At 36.2% G+C, this 16,686-nt stretch overlaps 1 protein-coding gene across 1 annotated transcript in view; it reads left to right on the forward strand.

Annotated features, from left to right (window-relative positions):
* Nucleotides 1-16,686, forward strand: part of LOC132626008 (callose synthase 9) — a 40,753-nt gene that overhangs the window by 8,751 nt on the left and 15,316 nt on the right. The window contains exons 6-28 of the mRNA XM_060340710.1: nucleotides 1,707-1,814; nucleotides 1,889-2,014; nucleotides 3,266-3,355; nucleotides 4,085-4,182; nucleotides 4,366-4,483; nucleotides 4,860-4,985; nucleotides 7,057-7,133; nucleotides 7,207-7,285; nucleotides 8,903-9,025; nucleotides 9,376-9,478; nucleotides 9,571-9,694; nucleotides 9,833-10,022; nucleotides 10,131-10,183; nucleotides 10,914-10,974; nucleotides 11,056-11,137; nucleotides 11,321-11,370; nucleotides 14,236-14,322; nucleotides 14,582-14,667; nucleotides 14,770-14,794; nucleotides 15,653-15,747; nucleotides 15,847-15,928; nucleotides 16,052-16,224; nucleotides 16,338-16,458. Coding sequence (XP_060196693.1) covers nucleotides 1,707-1,814; nucleotides 1,889-2,014; nucleotides 3,266-3,355; nucleotides 4,085-4,182; nucleotides 4,366-4,483; nucleotides 4,860-4,985; nucleotides 7,057-7,133; nucleotides 7,207-7,285; nucleotides 8,903-9,025; nucleotides 9,376-9,478; nucleotides 9,571-9,694; nucleotides 9,833-10,022; nucleotides 10,131-10,183; nucleotides 10,914-10,974; nucleotides 11,056-11,137; nucleotides 11,321-11,370; nucleotides 14,236-14,322; nucleotides 14,582-14,667; nucleotides 14,770-14,794; nucleotides 15,653-15,747; nucleotides 15,847-15,928; nucleotides 16,052-16,224; nucleotides 16,338-16,458 — 2,277 coding nt within the window. The remainder of the gene's footprint in view (nucleotides 1-1,706; nucleotides 1,815-1,888; nucleotides 2,015-3,265; nucleotides 3,356-4,084; nucleotides 4,183-4,365; nucleotides 4,484-4,859; nucleotides 4,986-7,056; nucleotides 7,134-7,206; nucleotides 7,286-8,902; nucleotides 9,026-9,375; nucleotides 9,479-9,570; nucleotides 9,695-9,832; nucleotides 10,023-10,130; nucleotides 10,184-10,913; nucleotides 10,975-11,055; nucleotides 11,138-11,320; nucleotides 11,371-14,235; nucleotides 14,323-14,581; nucleotides 14,668-14,769; nucleotides 14,795-15,652; nucleotides 15,748-15,846; nucleotides 15,929-16,051; nucleotides 16,225-16,337; nucleotides 16,459-16,686) is intronic.

Genomic DNA, 16,686 nt, shown 5'->3' on the forward strand with positions numbered 1-16,686 from the left:
TCAAATTTTTAGTTTAGGGATTCCCACTTTTGTAATAGCATAGATAGATTAGTCACTCCATGATTGTGCGGTAATACTTATTTTCTTGATTTAGTAAAGATTATATTTGTTTTTTGATATGGCAAATCAATTTTATGAATTTGATGTTCTCATACCATTAGCAGGTTTCTAATGCCTGTGAGCTGGAAAGCTGGATAGGTTCTGCATTCAATTGTGTTCCTTTTTTTTTTTTGGATCAAGTAGAAGTGTTCATTTCATAAACATTGCCAAAACGGCCGTCTACAAAGGGTATACCAAAAGATCAAGAATAATCCTCTATACAACAAGAAACTTTCCGTCATTAGGGAAGCTTGCTTAACCCAAGATAATTTGCAGAAGAAAGTTTTCATGTTAAGTAATAGATGTTGTCTTTGTGAAGAGAATCTGGAATCAGTTAGTCACCTCTTTATTCATTGCAAGACGGCTAAGTAATGCTGGGAGCTCTTCCTAAATCTGTGTCGTGTAGTCTGGGTAATGCCTTCAGATGCTAGAAGTCTACTGGAAAGTTGGAATGGGCAGAAGATTTCAAGTATACGCAAACAGTTTTGGAGGACTATCGCTTTGTGTATTCTCTGGACCATCTGGAATGAGAGAAATAGTGCTTGCTTTGAGAACAAGAAGCACGATATTTCTAGAGTCAAGAACTTATGTCTTCAAAATCTGTTTTTCTGGTGTGACAAAAATCTGCTAGATAATATGGATCAGTATATAACTTGATCTTATTGTAGCGATATTTTTTCCTGTAATTTTATGTAACTTCTTCGTACTTTTTATTACTCCCTCTGGATCAACAAGAGTGTCCACTTAGCATTTTTTTTCTTGAGTCAAAAAGAGTGTCCACTTATCAAATCAAGAAAGAATTTACCTTATTTTTCAGATTTACCCCTATTAAGCGTTGTGTGATCAAATTGCAATACCTATTTAATTAGGGAGAGTTTAGTCAAATTACCTATTTTTGTCTAGGAGTTAGTATTTTCTTAAGGGGTGTGCAAATGGCTAAGTGGACACTCTTTTTGATCCGGAGGGATTAATAAAACTTTTTACCTTATCAAAAAATAAAAAAAATTCCGTTGACACCATATGAAAATAAGAGAGCGGAGGGTACTCCTCAACTGAGAGAAACTCGAGGCTACTCCTTCAAAGGCTCTCCTATTTCTCTCTCTCCACATTACCCACATTAACACAAGCTGTACTACGTTCCAAGCCCTTCATCAGTTGTGCATGACATTTGACTTTTTCTTCCTATTCATAGTAGCAAGTTGCTAACGGACCTCATTCTATAAGGTGGTGTAAAATAAATAAAAAAACTGCTACCATTCTTCTTCTTCTTCTTCTTCAAAAAAAAAAAAAAAAAAAAGAAAAGAAAAGAGGTCGAAGCAGCTTATTTGGAATTATTGGTCAGTGTTCATCGTTTTTTAAGATTCCTGATGTACCTGAAAATTGACGTGGTAAAGACTAGAGCACATGCCGAAACTTCTTGTGAAATGTCTCTGGGCGATTGCATGATATGTTTCTACATGCTGGTGCAGTTCCACATGCATGGGCGTTCAAATAGTTTCAATACTTGGTCTTGCTCCTGATGCGTGTGCAGTCATTCATCTTTTTATATTCTTGTTGTTCCACATGCATCTGAAATGCTCATTTTGGTGCTGTGTCTTTGCATGCAGCTAAAACGAATGATGGAATCAGATGCTGCTATGACTGAGGACATTGCTTACAATATTATTCCCCTTGATACCACTTCGACTACAAACAAAATTGTGTCTTTCAATGAGGTTGATAATCCTTTCCCTATCACTTTTTAAAAACTCTGGCTTATTTGTGCTGATGTGATTCAGCTAAATGTCAGGTACGCGCAGCAGTATCAGCTCTGAAGTACTTTAGAGGCCTACCAAAATTACCTGAAGATTTTTCTTTGCCATCAACAAGGAGCATTGATTTGTTTGATTTACTGCATTATACTTTTGGATTTCAGGTTGGTATGCTGACTGCTTTTTAAAGTTCTGTTTTTGTTTCGAAGTGTCTTTCTGTATGCTCCATAATCCACAGCCCTTTCTGATCGACGAGTGAAATTCATCCTGCTGGCTCTTTTAATTGCTGTTCTTAACTATATACAATGACAAGAACAATTGCGTGTCAATCTCAAATAAGTTGGGTTCGGCTATGTGGTATCCTCACGATCATGCTGTATTAACCTCATCTCAAGACGATAAGACCAATATTATACAAAATGGAAGTAAAAATAAAAGTACTAGATATTCTACATATTTTCTTTTGGCATAGAAAACCGCACAAGATTAAAAGGTTCCCAGGAAACATAGGACTTGAAGCAAACTTACTAACATGGCTAAAACATAATTCCTACTAATTGGCGTGGTTTAACCTTCAGGGCTTTGGTCTAGGGGTAAGAGTGCAACTTGTGATTTTGGGTTATACACGCTTCACGAGTTCAAACCTTACTGCAGACAAAAGCCTGGTATTTAAGTGGAAATGGTAGAAGGGACGGATCAGTTACCCCCCGGGTTTCGAACCATGATGGATTCTATCTTTTTTTTTTTTCAAATCCTTCCTCATCAATAAAAACGTTCTTTATAATTTGAAATCATACTGGCATAGAAAATGAGTATTTAGATTTTTCAATATCTAGATTGAAGTTGCTTCAATGGGGATGGTTAAAGTCAAAGGGTTATTCATTAATGCCAGTTCCAATATCTAGACTGGATCGGATTATTATGGAATTATACTACTGCGGAATTAGATGTAGGCCTACAAAGTATTATATTGTCGGGGGATTGTAAATTGGATTGCAATGGCTAAGCTAACTATATCATTTTAATGCTTGTCGAAGAAAAAAAGGAACTATATGATTTTAGCAAGTTTTCGTCTTCTTAATTCTTGCCTCACATTTAAGTAGTTGTCTTAGTTTCTCTCCACTAATTTATTTGACAAGTAATCTTCATATTGGAGAAAATATACTTATTTTTTAATCACACAAAATAAATTCTTGAGCTCATGGTGTGTGCGCTTGATTTTGTGGTGCAGGACTTGCTTGCTTCTTCTTTCTCTTTGTTATTTTTTTTACAATTTCAAAATACAAACATGTTTATCTTTGTTTTACTTTTGTCCTATCTTGTTTCTTTTATGCTGCAATTTCCATCCGTTGCTTGTTTCGTCTTCACCAGTTTCTATTATGGCTTTGGTGATCACATTTCTGTTGATTTGGCAGCAAGACAATGTTTCCAATCAGCGAGAACATATTGTCCACCTCCTCGCAAATGAGCAGACCCGGCTTCGCATTCCTGAAGAACCTGAACCGGTAGGTTCTATAGTGTGTTATACCTTTAGTAGATGTTACATTTGGACATGCAGCTAGTGTTTTTGCTTTCTCTTGTTGTTGAACCTTATATCACTATGCAGTTTTAATCTCCCTCTATCGAAGAAAATCATTTGTCTAATTAAATGGTAAGCTCGTACATAAAGGTGCTTTGTAGGCTGTGATTTGGTGTTGTTTGGTTGTAATGTTGCTCGAGAACATTTTATCGTCTACTTTCTGCATATCATATAACATCAATGAGGTGCAAGCCATTCGTCTCTCGAAGTTGTTTCCTTGATGATCCCGATGAGAGTTGTAAATTTTTTTCATTAGTTTGCTTACATTCAGTTTAGGCCTACTTGTCCCTGCTTATCCACTTTTATCTTAGTTACAGAACTAGGAAAATAGATACTGTGAGACGTGGTAGTTTCACTGTCTTGGTTCAGCTGCTGTTACCAAATGTTGGCACTCTAACAAACCACAATATCTGGATTAAATTTTAATAACCAAGATAATATTGGCAATTGCTGATGTTATATTGCCTTGAACTGGCGATGTGTGGAAATCTTGTCAATTATTTCTTCGTCTTTTAGCGACGTTTGGTACAACTGGGTATGTGAATTGAGATAGTATTTCAACTGTTCTATTTATCTAGTTGATGTAGAGGTGGCGCATTATCGATTACCTTCATGAATTCATTTCTAAGTCCAGATTTGTATCTTTAACTTCTAGATATTGGATGAGGCTGCTGTACAGAATGTCTTCTTGAAGTCCCTTGATAACTATATCAAGTGGTGCAACTATTTGGACATCCCACCTGTTTGGAGCAAGTAAGGTTTTACGTCCAGTGTGTTTTGAGCTTGCGATGTAAAATTATTTCTTCTTAATGCAGTGAGAATTGCTAGAATTTTTCTACTTGCACAAATCCTTTCATCTTAACATAGTCGATAACTATCATTGACACTGTTGGTTTTCTGCTTTGAGTGTCTGATTCTTTGCTTCTGGTTTTGCAGTTTGGATGTAGTTAGCAAGGAGAAGAAGTTGTTATTCATTTCTTTGTATTTCTTAATCTGGGGTGAAGCTGCTAACATCCGATTCATTCCGGAATGCTTGTGCTACATATTTCATCATGTAGGTCAATTTGGTGTGCCTTTTGTCTCTTGACCATTTGTGAAGTCTTGCTGCTAAGTTATTGACTCATGTACTTTGAAATTCCATAGAGTATACATCCTTTCGATTTTATGATCTCCATTTCCTGTGTTTTTTTCTTGTGATAATGGAAGTACTCCCGGGTTGGCCTGTCAATATGTTCTAAGATTTCCCCTTCATCTCGAGGGTGTTCTCTTTGGTGGGAGGGTATGCGGGACTATGTGCTAAGAGGGTGAGCTATAGATTTTTAAAAATGAAAAAGGACAAAGGCGGAAAGAGAAGCAATTATTGTGATTACGTCATCCCAAGTTTTTTATTCTTACTTTTGCTTTGTTGGGAACAATCAATTTCATGACAGATGGGAAGGGAGCTGGAGGAGATACTACGACAACAGGTTGCAGCGCCAGCTAAGAGCTGCATGTCTGATAATGGCGTGTCATTTCTTGATCAAGTTATATGTCCTGTTTATGATGCCATTGCGGCGGTATGTTTTTTGTTTCTTCCCCTATTGTAGCCTACTTTTCTGTCTCTAAAATGTAATTGACAGACACTCATACATGTAAACTTTTCCTAAATATGTATCTGCATACATCTGTATACTCGAACTTGTCAAACCTGTTTTTGATTTTGATAATTACTATTATAATATGTGGTGACATAATCATCGGTATCAGTGTTTTAAAAGGCGGGACGTTTTATGTATGCCTCGGTGATGCGTAAGCCCCAAGGGTATTTAATTTTTAATATTTTATAAAATAATATAATTGTAATAAATATTTTTAAATAGGTAAAATTACATTAAAAAATTTATAAATAAATGAAATCTCTCTCTCCCTATATGTATGTGTGCTTGATCCTCACAAGAAATTAATCAAAGCAGTCCATTATACGCCACTTGCAACTTGTAAATATGTATAACATAATTTTACAAAATATAAACAATACAATGAAATAAAAGCTATTATGAAATGCAAATCAACTCAAACATCTTAACTTTCAAACAATGAAAAAAACACAATTTCTAACCCTCAGGGGTTGGCCTGGTGGTAATTGGCTTGAGCCTTGGGGTGCTCCCTTTCAAGGTCTCAAGTTCGAAACCCACTGGGTGCAAACAATTTCTGAGGGCCATCGGACTGGGGTAAAACCCTGAATTACCCGTGGTGCACTTGCGGGAAACTCCTTGCCGAGGGCCTGTGCACCCCCGGGATTAGTCGGGGCTCAAAGAGACCCGGACACCCGGTGCTTAATCAAAAAAACACAATTTCTTAAAACAATATTACTATCATATTATTCATTTTATCTCCCTATAAGAAACTAATCAATAAACTTTATCAGTATTATAATTAAAATGCAACTCCTTCATGAATAAAAATAAAATTACTTTCAAATAGCGAAATAATAAAATATGATAATTTTGATATACATAGGACAAAAGACCAATGACAAGTGAAAATGTATCATTCAACTATGTATTTTTAAAAGAAATATTAAGTGATACTCAACCTCACGATGTTCTCAAATACTAAATATGCAATATTACGACTTGATATTTGAGTTAAACCCAATCTTCTTATTTCTATAGATGAAAACGGTTAAGTATCTTTCATCTGTTAAAGAATTATGAGGGTCAACTATTTTAATTAAGGAATTTAACATATAATTTGTGTAAAAAGTGTTAGGCGAGCCCCGAGCGTTGGGTGTTAGGCGTGTTTAGGGCGTAAAATCGGGCATTTTGGGTGTAAGCCTAACAGGAACTAAGCCCCGCACGTGAGCCCCGAGGCGTTTTGCCATTGCCTCACCCCAAGGCGAGCCCCGGGCCGAGCCTTGAAACTGCCTTTTAAAACACTGATCGGTATACATATAAAGGCCTTCCAGATTCTTTTCGACATATATATTGCTCTTGTTAAATCTCAGTTGACATGCTAATGGTTGATTTGTGGTACTACGTGTTTTGTCGGGTTACACTTACCAAGAGCCTCGTAGATTTGTGGTGCAACGTGTTTTGTCAGATTATTACCTTCATCAGCTTTTCCTTATATACATGACTGGCTGTGACGTTTTGTCATCCCTACTTACTTTTACCCATCTTTGTGAATTGGTTAAAACCATCACCTACCTTTACTACAACAAGCGCAGTTCTTTCCGTTTCCACTAGTTTATTTTTCCTTTTCCTTTTTCGCTATTAGAGGATATTGTTGGAACACACTATAAGTCTTCAGATTTGATCTTTCACCAAGTTAAGTTGCTTTTTACTCTTTCCATCTGTATGTTGAAGAGTCTAATCAATAAGCATTTTCAGGAATAACAGATCTATAGTGCTGACATGTCATGTTTGTGAGCTTCATATTACTATGGAATGCTTAAGAGACTTAAATATTCCCTCCTGTAGATTAACATCTAGAACCAGCTAAATATTAACCTTCAATATTCATGATCTAAGTCTTGTTTTCCTTTCTTTCCCTGCTGGAATTGTGGGCGTTGGAGGTGTGGAAGGGCTGATAGTGATATGCAAAATCCATGGGCTTTGGGATGCTTATTAATTTGTTAGCTTACAGGAGGCTGGAAACAATGAGAATGGCCGAGCACCTCATTCTGCTTGGAGAAACTATGATGATTTTAATGAGTATTTCTGGTAAGCTTTATTCCCAAGGGTGTAGGACTCCCATTGCTTCAACTTTCTCATCGACCCTGCTACTGCTCTGCAGGTCCCGTCATTGCTTCAAGCTTAGCTGGCCATGGCGGACAAATTCTTCTTTCTTTCTGAAGCCAACACGCAGATCAAAGGTTTGAGATTTTCTCTTGGTAGCATTATGCATGTTAAACAGTGATATGTGTTTTTATTAGATATTGCTGTAGGTATGCTTGTATAATTTTGAGGTTATAACATGAAAATAAAGAGCTTCCTGTCCACTATTTGTAATTGTAGTATACATTCTGCTGCAAAGAAATATAGGTTGTATTTCTTGAAAGGAAGTAAGTGGAAATACTGCTCCAGAAGGGTATTTGTACTAAGGATGGTAGATTCATTACTAAGCCCCACAATGTGGTTGGTTAAATTGCCTATTATCAGAGCTTATGTAACCTTTCACTGAAAAGGAATATTCTTAAAACCCAAACGAACACCCCCCCCCCCCCCCCCCCCCCCCCCCCAAACCTTCCTTTTTTGTGGGGAACCGTAGTGTCCGGGCCAACTTGCACGCGACTTGATTAATTCCACTGGGTACCTGCTACCTTCCGTCAAAACAGGTACCAGGTAACTGTATCTACCAAGGCTTGGACAAATGAGAAGAAATCACCTAGTGATTTTGCCTCTGTTGGGATTTGAACATAAACCCCTTCTTTAAGAGGGAGATTCCATATGTTTGATGTTTGTTTGGATAGCCCGTTTATTCTTTCTGAAAGGCAGTTTTTCTGTTTCCATGTGTAGTATCTTTTATCGTAATCTTCAAATGAGTGGGTATTTGCATAATTTTTCAGTATCCTTTTAGATTTATAGGTGCCCAACAATAGTTGATCTTAGATCTAGGTGGCCAGGGATTAGGGTCCGTTTGGACATGATTTCGAATCATGATTTGAAGTCGAAATTTTGTTTGGACATGCAATTTGGATTTCTTATGTTGTATTTTTTTCTCATAACATTAAAACCCCACAATTTGCGAAAACTATTAAAACTTCCGCTACTCTTATACAATCTTACCATATGAGCAAACCATAGTTCATAAACAAGGTATCAGAATATCCTAAGACGTCACATTAATAAATAGCATATGTCCATGTTCCTTTTATAAATAAATGCTTGCAATGACATGCTATTACAAACTTCCAGATACACATAATTTTACAAAGATCCACTGGTCCAAAAAACAAAAAATAGTAGTAATTAGCTATTGTTTAATATAAACCTTCCACATGGTATGAACAATTTCTTCACGTCGAGCATGAGTCAATTTTTGCAAATTTATAATAATGGTTTTTTTTTACAAAATATAAACTTGGTGGTCAAGTTTTACATTTAAAAAAAAATTGAAATCACAAATTGGAATTTGAAATCCTACTTTTTGGAGAATTGGGGATTGGATATTTGAAATCATGATTTGAAATTGAAGTTGAAGTTTTGTGTAGATTTCATAAAAAAATGCCGATTTCAAATCAAAATTTGATATTGGGGTCCCAAATCCTATGGCTAAACGCCTCCTTAGTATCAGTAGACATAAAGCATGTGTCCACTACTGTTTTTCATACGTATTTCCCGTCTCTAGTGTGAAACATATTTTTAATATTAATATAGTTCGAAACATAGTTCTCTTGTATCTTGCTAATTTCTGTTTTATAGTTTTCTTGGGTTCAAATTTTTTAGCTTGTGATTACCTTTTTCTGATTACCTTTTTCTATCTGTTACAGAACATTCTTAAAACTGGAGGTGGCAAGCGCAGGGGAAAAACTTCTTTTGTTGAGCACCGGACTTTTCTCCATCTTTATCACAGTTTTCATCGCCTTTGGATGTTTCTTTTCATGTTTTTTCAGGTCTGCTACTCGTCACTGATACCGATGATATGTCCTCTTTTCTCTTAATCGTCGGTTTCTTGTGATTTTTTAGGTTACTTCGTCCCATCCTTTATTTGTTTTAGGATTAAGAATGCATTTTATCAACTTCTTCCTTTGCTTTTTCTTGTGGATCTTTGTTATGTTGTGAGCAGTTATCTTACTCACTTTGCTTTGTTTATGAGAGCAAGGAATTTAAGTTTGCTCTACTTCAGTTTGATTGCTTGATATGGGGTGTTGTTTCTTGGCATTTATTTTCTTTCAAGAGATTATCTTAAGTGCCTATTTCCTCCTAACTCATTTTGTTTGCCGCTCTTTTCCCATATCCACAGGGACTGACCATCCTTGCTTTCAATAATGGGCGATTCAGTTCTAAAACACTGAGGGAAGTTTTGAGTCTTGGACCTACGTATGTTGTGATGAAGTTTATTGAGAGTATGTTTCTCTGGCTTCTCTTTTCTCCAAGGGTGCTCCTTATTTACGAGTATTGAACTCTTAACTGTTGCTGACGCGTTTACCTATTGTAGGTGTTCTGGATGTTATCATGATGTATGGTGCATACTCTACATCAAGACACGTAGCTGTCAGTCGGATTTTCCTTCGTTTTGTTTGGTTCAGCGTAGCTTCTGTGTTCATATGTTTCCTTTACGTGTATGTTGCTTCTTTTTCTTTATGGGCTGCACAAAGTATCTTACTTTGATTCTTCTCCTTTTTCGTTCTTTTTCTTCTTTTGTGGCAATCCACCCCTTTGTATTCAGGAATAATGTGTGGTCATGTTTTCGGTGACAGGAAGGCGCTTGAAGACAATAGCAACCAAAATTCCAACTCAACTGTCTTCAGACTTTATGTTGTTGTTCTTGCAATCTATGCTGGAATTCATTTTTTTGTCAGCTTTCTGCTGCGGTTTCCAGCTTGTCATCGTTTGACAAATCGATGTGATAGTTGGTCTGTGGTCCGTTTCATCAAGTGGATGCACCAGGTTTCACTTTTTTTTTTTTAATCAGATTTTCTTGAAGAATGATCACTCTTTGGTGCCCTTTGTGTGAGATGTTCAATCAGTAATTTTCTATCCGTTTTTTGTCTGAAGGAACACTATTACGTTGGTCGGGGCATGTATGAGAGAACCACTGACTTCATCAAGTAATCTTTTTATCTTTGCTGCCTTCTGTATAAATCCTATGTTGTGTTTATGTTCTTTCTAATGATGTGGAGTTCTCATTTTCCCACAACAACAAAATCTTTAGAGAGAGAGAAATGAAGAACAAAGGATCTGTCATTGGTTACTTCCATTTTTTATGCTGAATGTACTTTTACCTTAAGCAAGACAAACTTAATCTTTCTGAATCAGGGTAGCAATCTGAATGGTACCAACACTTCTGCTTTTATGTAGGGTTGTGAATTATAAAGTTATCTCAATGTTTCACTTCTAGCTAATTTTGGCCCTTGACGTTCATGAATCTGACTAGGGATCATTTGTTTCTTTGTTATATGAGCTAATTTTGTATGTAGCTTGGCAGTCCATTAGTTCCTTTTACTCTTGTGATTGCATGAGAATTAACGCATGACCTTCCTATCACTTCAGTGTTTTCCACTCCAATCCCCTGGTTGAGAGTTCTATTTTTGTTATCCAGTTTCAGAGAACTTTTGCTTGTATAATTATATGCCTTTCCATTTTATGCATTTGTTACGATCAGGCGGCCTCTCATTTATGCAACTAGACTCCTTCGTGATGTGACTCTTGGTTGTTAGTCAGAATGCTGTGGTCTAGCTATTATTCTCCATGTTGTTTGGTTGATGATAACTATTTAGCTGATTTATCCAGTTAATCAGCCAGTGCTGAAATCTCATCTGAGAAATTTCATTGGTGCAGGTATATGATTTTTTGGCTTGTTATCCTGGGAGCAAAATTTGCTTTTGCATATTTTCTACTGGTATGTGTCAGTTTGTATTTTGACATTGATCAATAGCTTTTCTTGGTGATTTATTGATTTAGCTTTGGTTCCATGTTGCAGATTAGGCCGTTGGTGGAGCCGACAAGACAGATAGTGGATATGGATATTGTGCAGTATTCTTGGCACGATTTTGTTTCTAAAAGTAGGTCTCGCTGTTGTTGCATGAGTTTATGGTTGAATTGAAATTCTTTCTACAATCTTTGTTGATTTCAGTATTTATGTATATACTAATATCCTTTGCCATCACTGTGCTATGGTCAAGGTTTATTGAGAGTATCATATCTGGATCTCCATTTCCATTAAATGTAAGTTACTCTTTTGACAGATAACCATAATGCACTGACAGTTGCAAGCTTATGGACACCAGTTTTTCTTGTAAGTTTTAATCTCTTCTGTTGTTTAAAGGCAGATCAGATACCTTTTGTGCTCTCACATTGTTGGTGTAATAACATCTGGTACACTTTTAACTGTATATTTTTCTTAGGCAGTAGATTAGATATTTCTGCACCGAGCAGTGGAATCCTCATATCTAAAACTGCAATTATCTTGTTAACTCTTTGCTTCTTTCAATATTGCTTAATGTGTTTCTTCTCATTGAACTTGCAAAAAAGAAGTTGGTAACTTATTAAAGTTAAAAAAAGGGGGAGGTTGGATGTAAGCTTGTTTGTTTCAGATGATACATTTGAGCGCGCAGGTTTGTAGTTGTTGCTCATGATTTTTATTTTCAGTTGCAATGCACATAGTATTCATGTCCGCCATAGTTGGTTGTCTGACTGCTTTGGTTTTGGACACCTATAGGGAAGGTAGTATCTTCTTGTTAAGAGGATGTTAATGGAAAATCATATGAGGGCCAATAGCCACAATCTGAATCGGCTAACCAAATTAGCCTTGAGATTTTTAGATAATGAGAAATTCCACAAGTATGCTTTCTCATATACTTGTTAGAAATGGGTAAGCAATGCTAGTTTATACTGTAGTTTCGACATTTGTTTGGGTTCCTCAGTGGCTCATTGGTTTTGTCCACCAATAGGAAAGGTGGTATATTCGTTTGGCATGAGTAGGGGTGTTCATGGTTCGGTTTGGGTCGGTTATTGATTAAAACCATAACCAAACCAATTTAGTCGGTTTTTAAATGTCTAAAATCATAACCAAACCAAAGAAAATAATAACCACCGGTTTGGTTATTGTCGGTTTGGTTCGATTTTCGGTTTATGACTAGCAGCCATGAGACTTATCAGTAAAACATTAAAAAGTTGAAAAAGACGTGTCTTTTTTTCGTTCAAACGATAACTTTTATTTATAGTTTAAGGTGGAACATACATCATAGAAACATTTTCACTATTAGTGATACTACTCAAGTTACCCAAAGTTGCTAAACTATTACATACAGAGCTAAAAACTAACTTAATAGTAGCTGCACCATTTTGTCATCTTAATACACATACCTGGAAATAAAGTAGAGCATAAGAGCTTTTAGTTGTTTTTACAAACATACATATTAATTAAACATAAAGACTATCTAAAATTAAAATGAAAATCTATGAAATGAAAAAACTGTGTACTGATCCCAAACTTTGGGGCTATACTTGCATTTTGCCCTCAATTCTCCCATTTTATTAAACAAACTTTGTGTAATGATCCAAACTTCAGATGTTTTTCTACCATTATCCCCAAGGCTAGGGTCTCGACTACAAGGAGTTGTCTTTTCTGCTTTTTAGGAGAATTACCCATAAAAGAAGTATTAGGGCGTTACCATGTGCTTGAGTTGCAGCAAATACTAATGTTACTGAAGTATCTTCTATAGGAACCTCCAAATCTACAACATCTGTCCTTTTCATATGAAAAATATTAGAAGTTTAGGACCCGTTCAGACAAGAAAAAAGAAAGGTATAAATTCGAAAAAAGAAAAGAAGAAACAACCTAAAATCAAATGGCTGACAAAGAAAGGCTAACAATTTAAGTCAAAGACATTAGACTCTAACGTGAGCTTCTATTAGTAGGTTTATACTTAACACTTAAAGGGTTAAATGACTTAGGTTTATACTTAACACTTAAAGAGTTAAATGACTTAAAGACATGGCCTTGGACATATTCTTAAAAATATAGGCCTTAAAAAATCATGTGAAATAAGTAGACCAAAAATGAAATTAATGATTAAAAGGTATAAAATATTTATAATTATTTATGAAAAACTAATATTATACATATAAATAATTATAAAATTTAGGTATATAATTTATCGGTTTGGTTTGGTTATTTATTCGGTTATTTTTTAATAGAACCATAACCAAACCAAATATTATCGGTTTTTAAAATTTAAAACCAAATCAAACCAAACCAAACCAAACCAAATGTCGGTTTTTTTATTCGGTTTGGTTTTGGTTTTAACCAAAACCGTGAACAGCCCTAGGCATGAGAACAGGTAAGTATGCCAGTAATTGGAAATATTTGTCCATCTTTGGTGAATAAAGCATGAGGTGCTAATCATGACAGTAGATTTTTGGAGTGCTCTTGTAAATATGGTTTCAGTAAAACCTATGTACTGTTTTGCTCATTATGGAATCTACATACAGTTACCAGTTTCAAAAAGAAGAAGAAGCATAAGGTGCTAATCTTTCGGCTTGATTGTCAATCCTCAGGTGTTTTTTCCCCTTGTATTGCACACTTGCACCCCATGCCTTCAATAATGGCATGGTATAGGTAGTTCTTTTGATTGTGGACTTTTTAGGAGGCTAAAATTGCATCCTGCCAATGCTGGGTGAAGTTGCATGTGGTATGTTGGGGTTGAGCGCCAATAAGAAACACTAGACTTTCTTTGGTTGATTATTGGAATTTGTATTCTCAGATGAATTTGATGTTTTTGGATGTACCATTCTAATTGCAGAGAATTCTTGTGAAGGGGGATGTACATGCAACTAAATTAGATGACTAAATGTACTGCCAAAATTTAATCTTCCTCCTCTCAAACTATGTCTAACAAAGATGAATACTCGGACTAGTGCACTCTATGTTGTTCCTTTTACATCACTTTCCGCCTTGTGATTCATGGACATATCTTGCTTTTTGAATTTTTGAGCTTTTGTGACATAAATGGCCTGAGTTGGTCATATGACTTCTTTGCACTTATGATCGGTCACTGCTTATTGCCAATTGGTAATCAATCAGATAATGTTGTGGGTGCAAAGGTTCTTGTTGAATAGCTTTTATATCATCATCTCATTGTTGTATTATTTAATGCAGATCTACCTGTTCGATACTCATCTATTTTACACTGTTATATCGGCTGTATGGGGCGTTCTTCTAGGAGCACGAGATCGCCTTGGGGAGGTAAGCAGTTTTTTATTTATATATTGTGTTTATAGTTCGCATTTGTAGGAGTAAGGTCTTTCGGAAACAGCCGTCCTACCTTGGTAGGAGTAAGGTCTGCGTACACTCTACCCTCCCCAGACCCCACGTTGTGGGATTTCACTGGGTTGTTGTTGTATTTGTAATGAATGGGACAATTCAAATCTCTGGTTTATTGTAAGACCATATGTGGATCGCTCCAGATGCCAGCCTCTAACAATATTTTGACAATGATATTTAGATAAGATCACTGGATGCTATGCATAAACTTTTTGAGAGATTTCCTGAGGCTTTTATGGATAGTCTTCACGTGCCTCTTAGAAACAGGTGTCTTCATTTATTTTCCGCAATTAATCATTTATGAATGACCAAGTTAATTGATTCACATATCTTTTTCTCATTGGGTCTAAATGCCTATCTGTTTTGTAGGGCTTCACTCCTGTCTTCTGGTCGGGTGAGTTTATTGATTTTCCATTTCGCATTGATATTTGTCTTTACTGATGTCTGATGTGGCACTTGGTTAAGTTACTGTTTTATAAGTGGACAACTGCTCGTGCGCTGAATTTGCAACAGTTGCAATTAGTATCCTGTTAGCTTTGCTGACCTTTTTAGTGGTACTTTTACTGTATACTTTTTTAAGGTTAAGTTATACTCCCCTCAATCTCTCTTGGAGGTTTTGATCAAGGGTTACAGGGATGGTTCGAAAATATACCGACGAAATCTCACCAAATATTTGACATTTGCCAAAGCTGCTTTGCCTTCTAATCAATTAAATAGTGCAACTTAATGTTTGTCTTTATGTCACATACTGAAGCTTCTTTTTTGCTTTTGATGTATAAAATTACTTAAACGGAGTTTTCTGATATTGTGCAAAATACGTTGACAAAGTGTCTCTTTCTGGATTATTCTTTGTCTTATATTTTATGGTTAGCCAAAGCAAGGGTATTATGATTTTACATTTTACTTCATCGTATGCTTAGAAATATGTATTATGGAGTTCGCCCCCAGTGTGGTTAAGTGGTAAGGAAGCAGCGCGTGAAGTGCGGCTTAGGTGCACATAACGAGCTTGAGTGTTGTCATTGAGTGAAGCCTGATATTTAAGTGGGAGTAGAGGGCAGAGGGGGCGGGTCCATACTCCCCCGAGTTTAACACTAGCGAGCACAATTGGGGTTGGGCTAGCCAACTTGAAAAGGATTTTCTGGGTTATTTTGGAAAAAGTTCCCTTGGAGCTTTTCTTGTAAACTATCTTCCGTGCTAGTTTATTCAAAGGTTTGTATTTTGTTTTTTAATTATATATTGTTGTAAAAAGCAGGTTTTGGAAAGAAACAAAGCTGATGCTGCTCGATTTGCACCTTTCTGGAATGAAATTGTCAAGAACTTGAGGGAAGAAGACTACATTACTAATTTGTGAGTGGCTGTCGTTTGTTATTTCACTTCTATTTGCTACTTAGTAAATTGATATCCTTCAACCTCTTACATTTTGATGGATGGATTATCATATTTCAGGGAGATGGAACAGCTTTTGATGCCTAGGAATTCTGGGAGTCTGCCCTTAGTTCAGTGGCCTCTTTTCCTATTAGCTAGCAAGGTTGACCAGTTGTTACAGTGCTGACAGTTCCTTTGGTTTTTTTTTCCTAATATAAACTGTGATCTATGCTGGTAACTGTCATGTCGAAGGCTGTATATCTTTACATTTATGCTGAATGTGCAGATATTTCTTGCTAAAGATATAGCTGTGGAGAGTAAAGACTCACAAGATGAGTTATACGATAGGATTTCAAGGGACGATTACATGAAATATGCGGTTGAAGAGTGCTATTACGCCATCAAGTTTGTTCTTACATCCATATTAGATGATGAAGGAAATGATGAAGGAAAGAAGTGGTAAGATTTCAAACTATTCAGAGTCACTCTGTTTATAAAGAACTCACGCAAGTAACTGTTAGTTAGAGTTATGCATAGTCAGTTGATATTCTTTGCTTTGTTTACTATGTTAGGGTTGAACGAATAGATGAGGACATTCGTGGGAGCATAACTAAAAGGAGTATTAATGTGGACGTTGAACTGAATAAGCTGCCACTGGTGATTCAGAAAGTAACTGCACTAATGGGAATACTGGTAAATGGTCTTTCAAGTTTTATAACTATTATACTGATGATACATAAGGTCTGCTGTGTTCCTTTGGGATTTCCTATTACCCGGTGTCTTTGCCATCACCAACACTGGGGAGTAGATCGTATTGAACTTTCGCTAGGACTAAGTTTGAAATTCAGTGATCTGCTTTAGTGCTATCTAAGAGGCGTGCGAAGCTCTTGTTACTTTTCCTGACAGATTTAGCAAATATGT

The sequence above is a fragment of the Lycium barbarum genome, chromosome 2 (genome assembly GCF_019175385.1).
Source record: "Lycium barbarum isolate Lr01 chromosome 2, ASM1917538v2, whole genome shotgun sequence".
Taxonomy (NCBI): Eukaryota; Viridiplantae; Streptophyta; class Magnoliopsida; order Solanales; family Solanaceae; genus Lycium; species Lycium barbarum.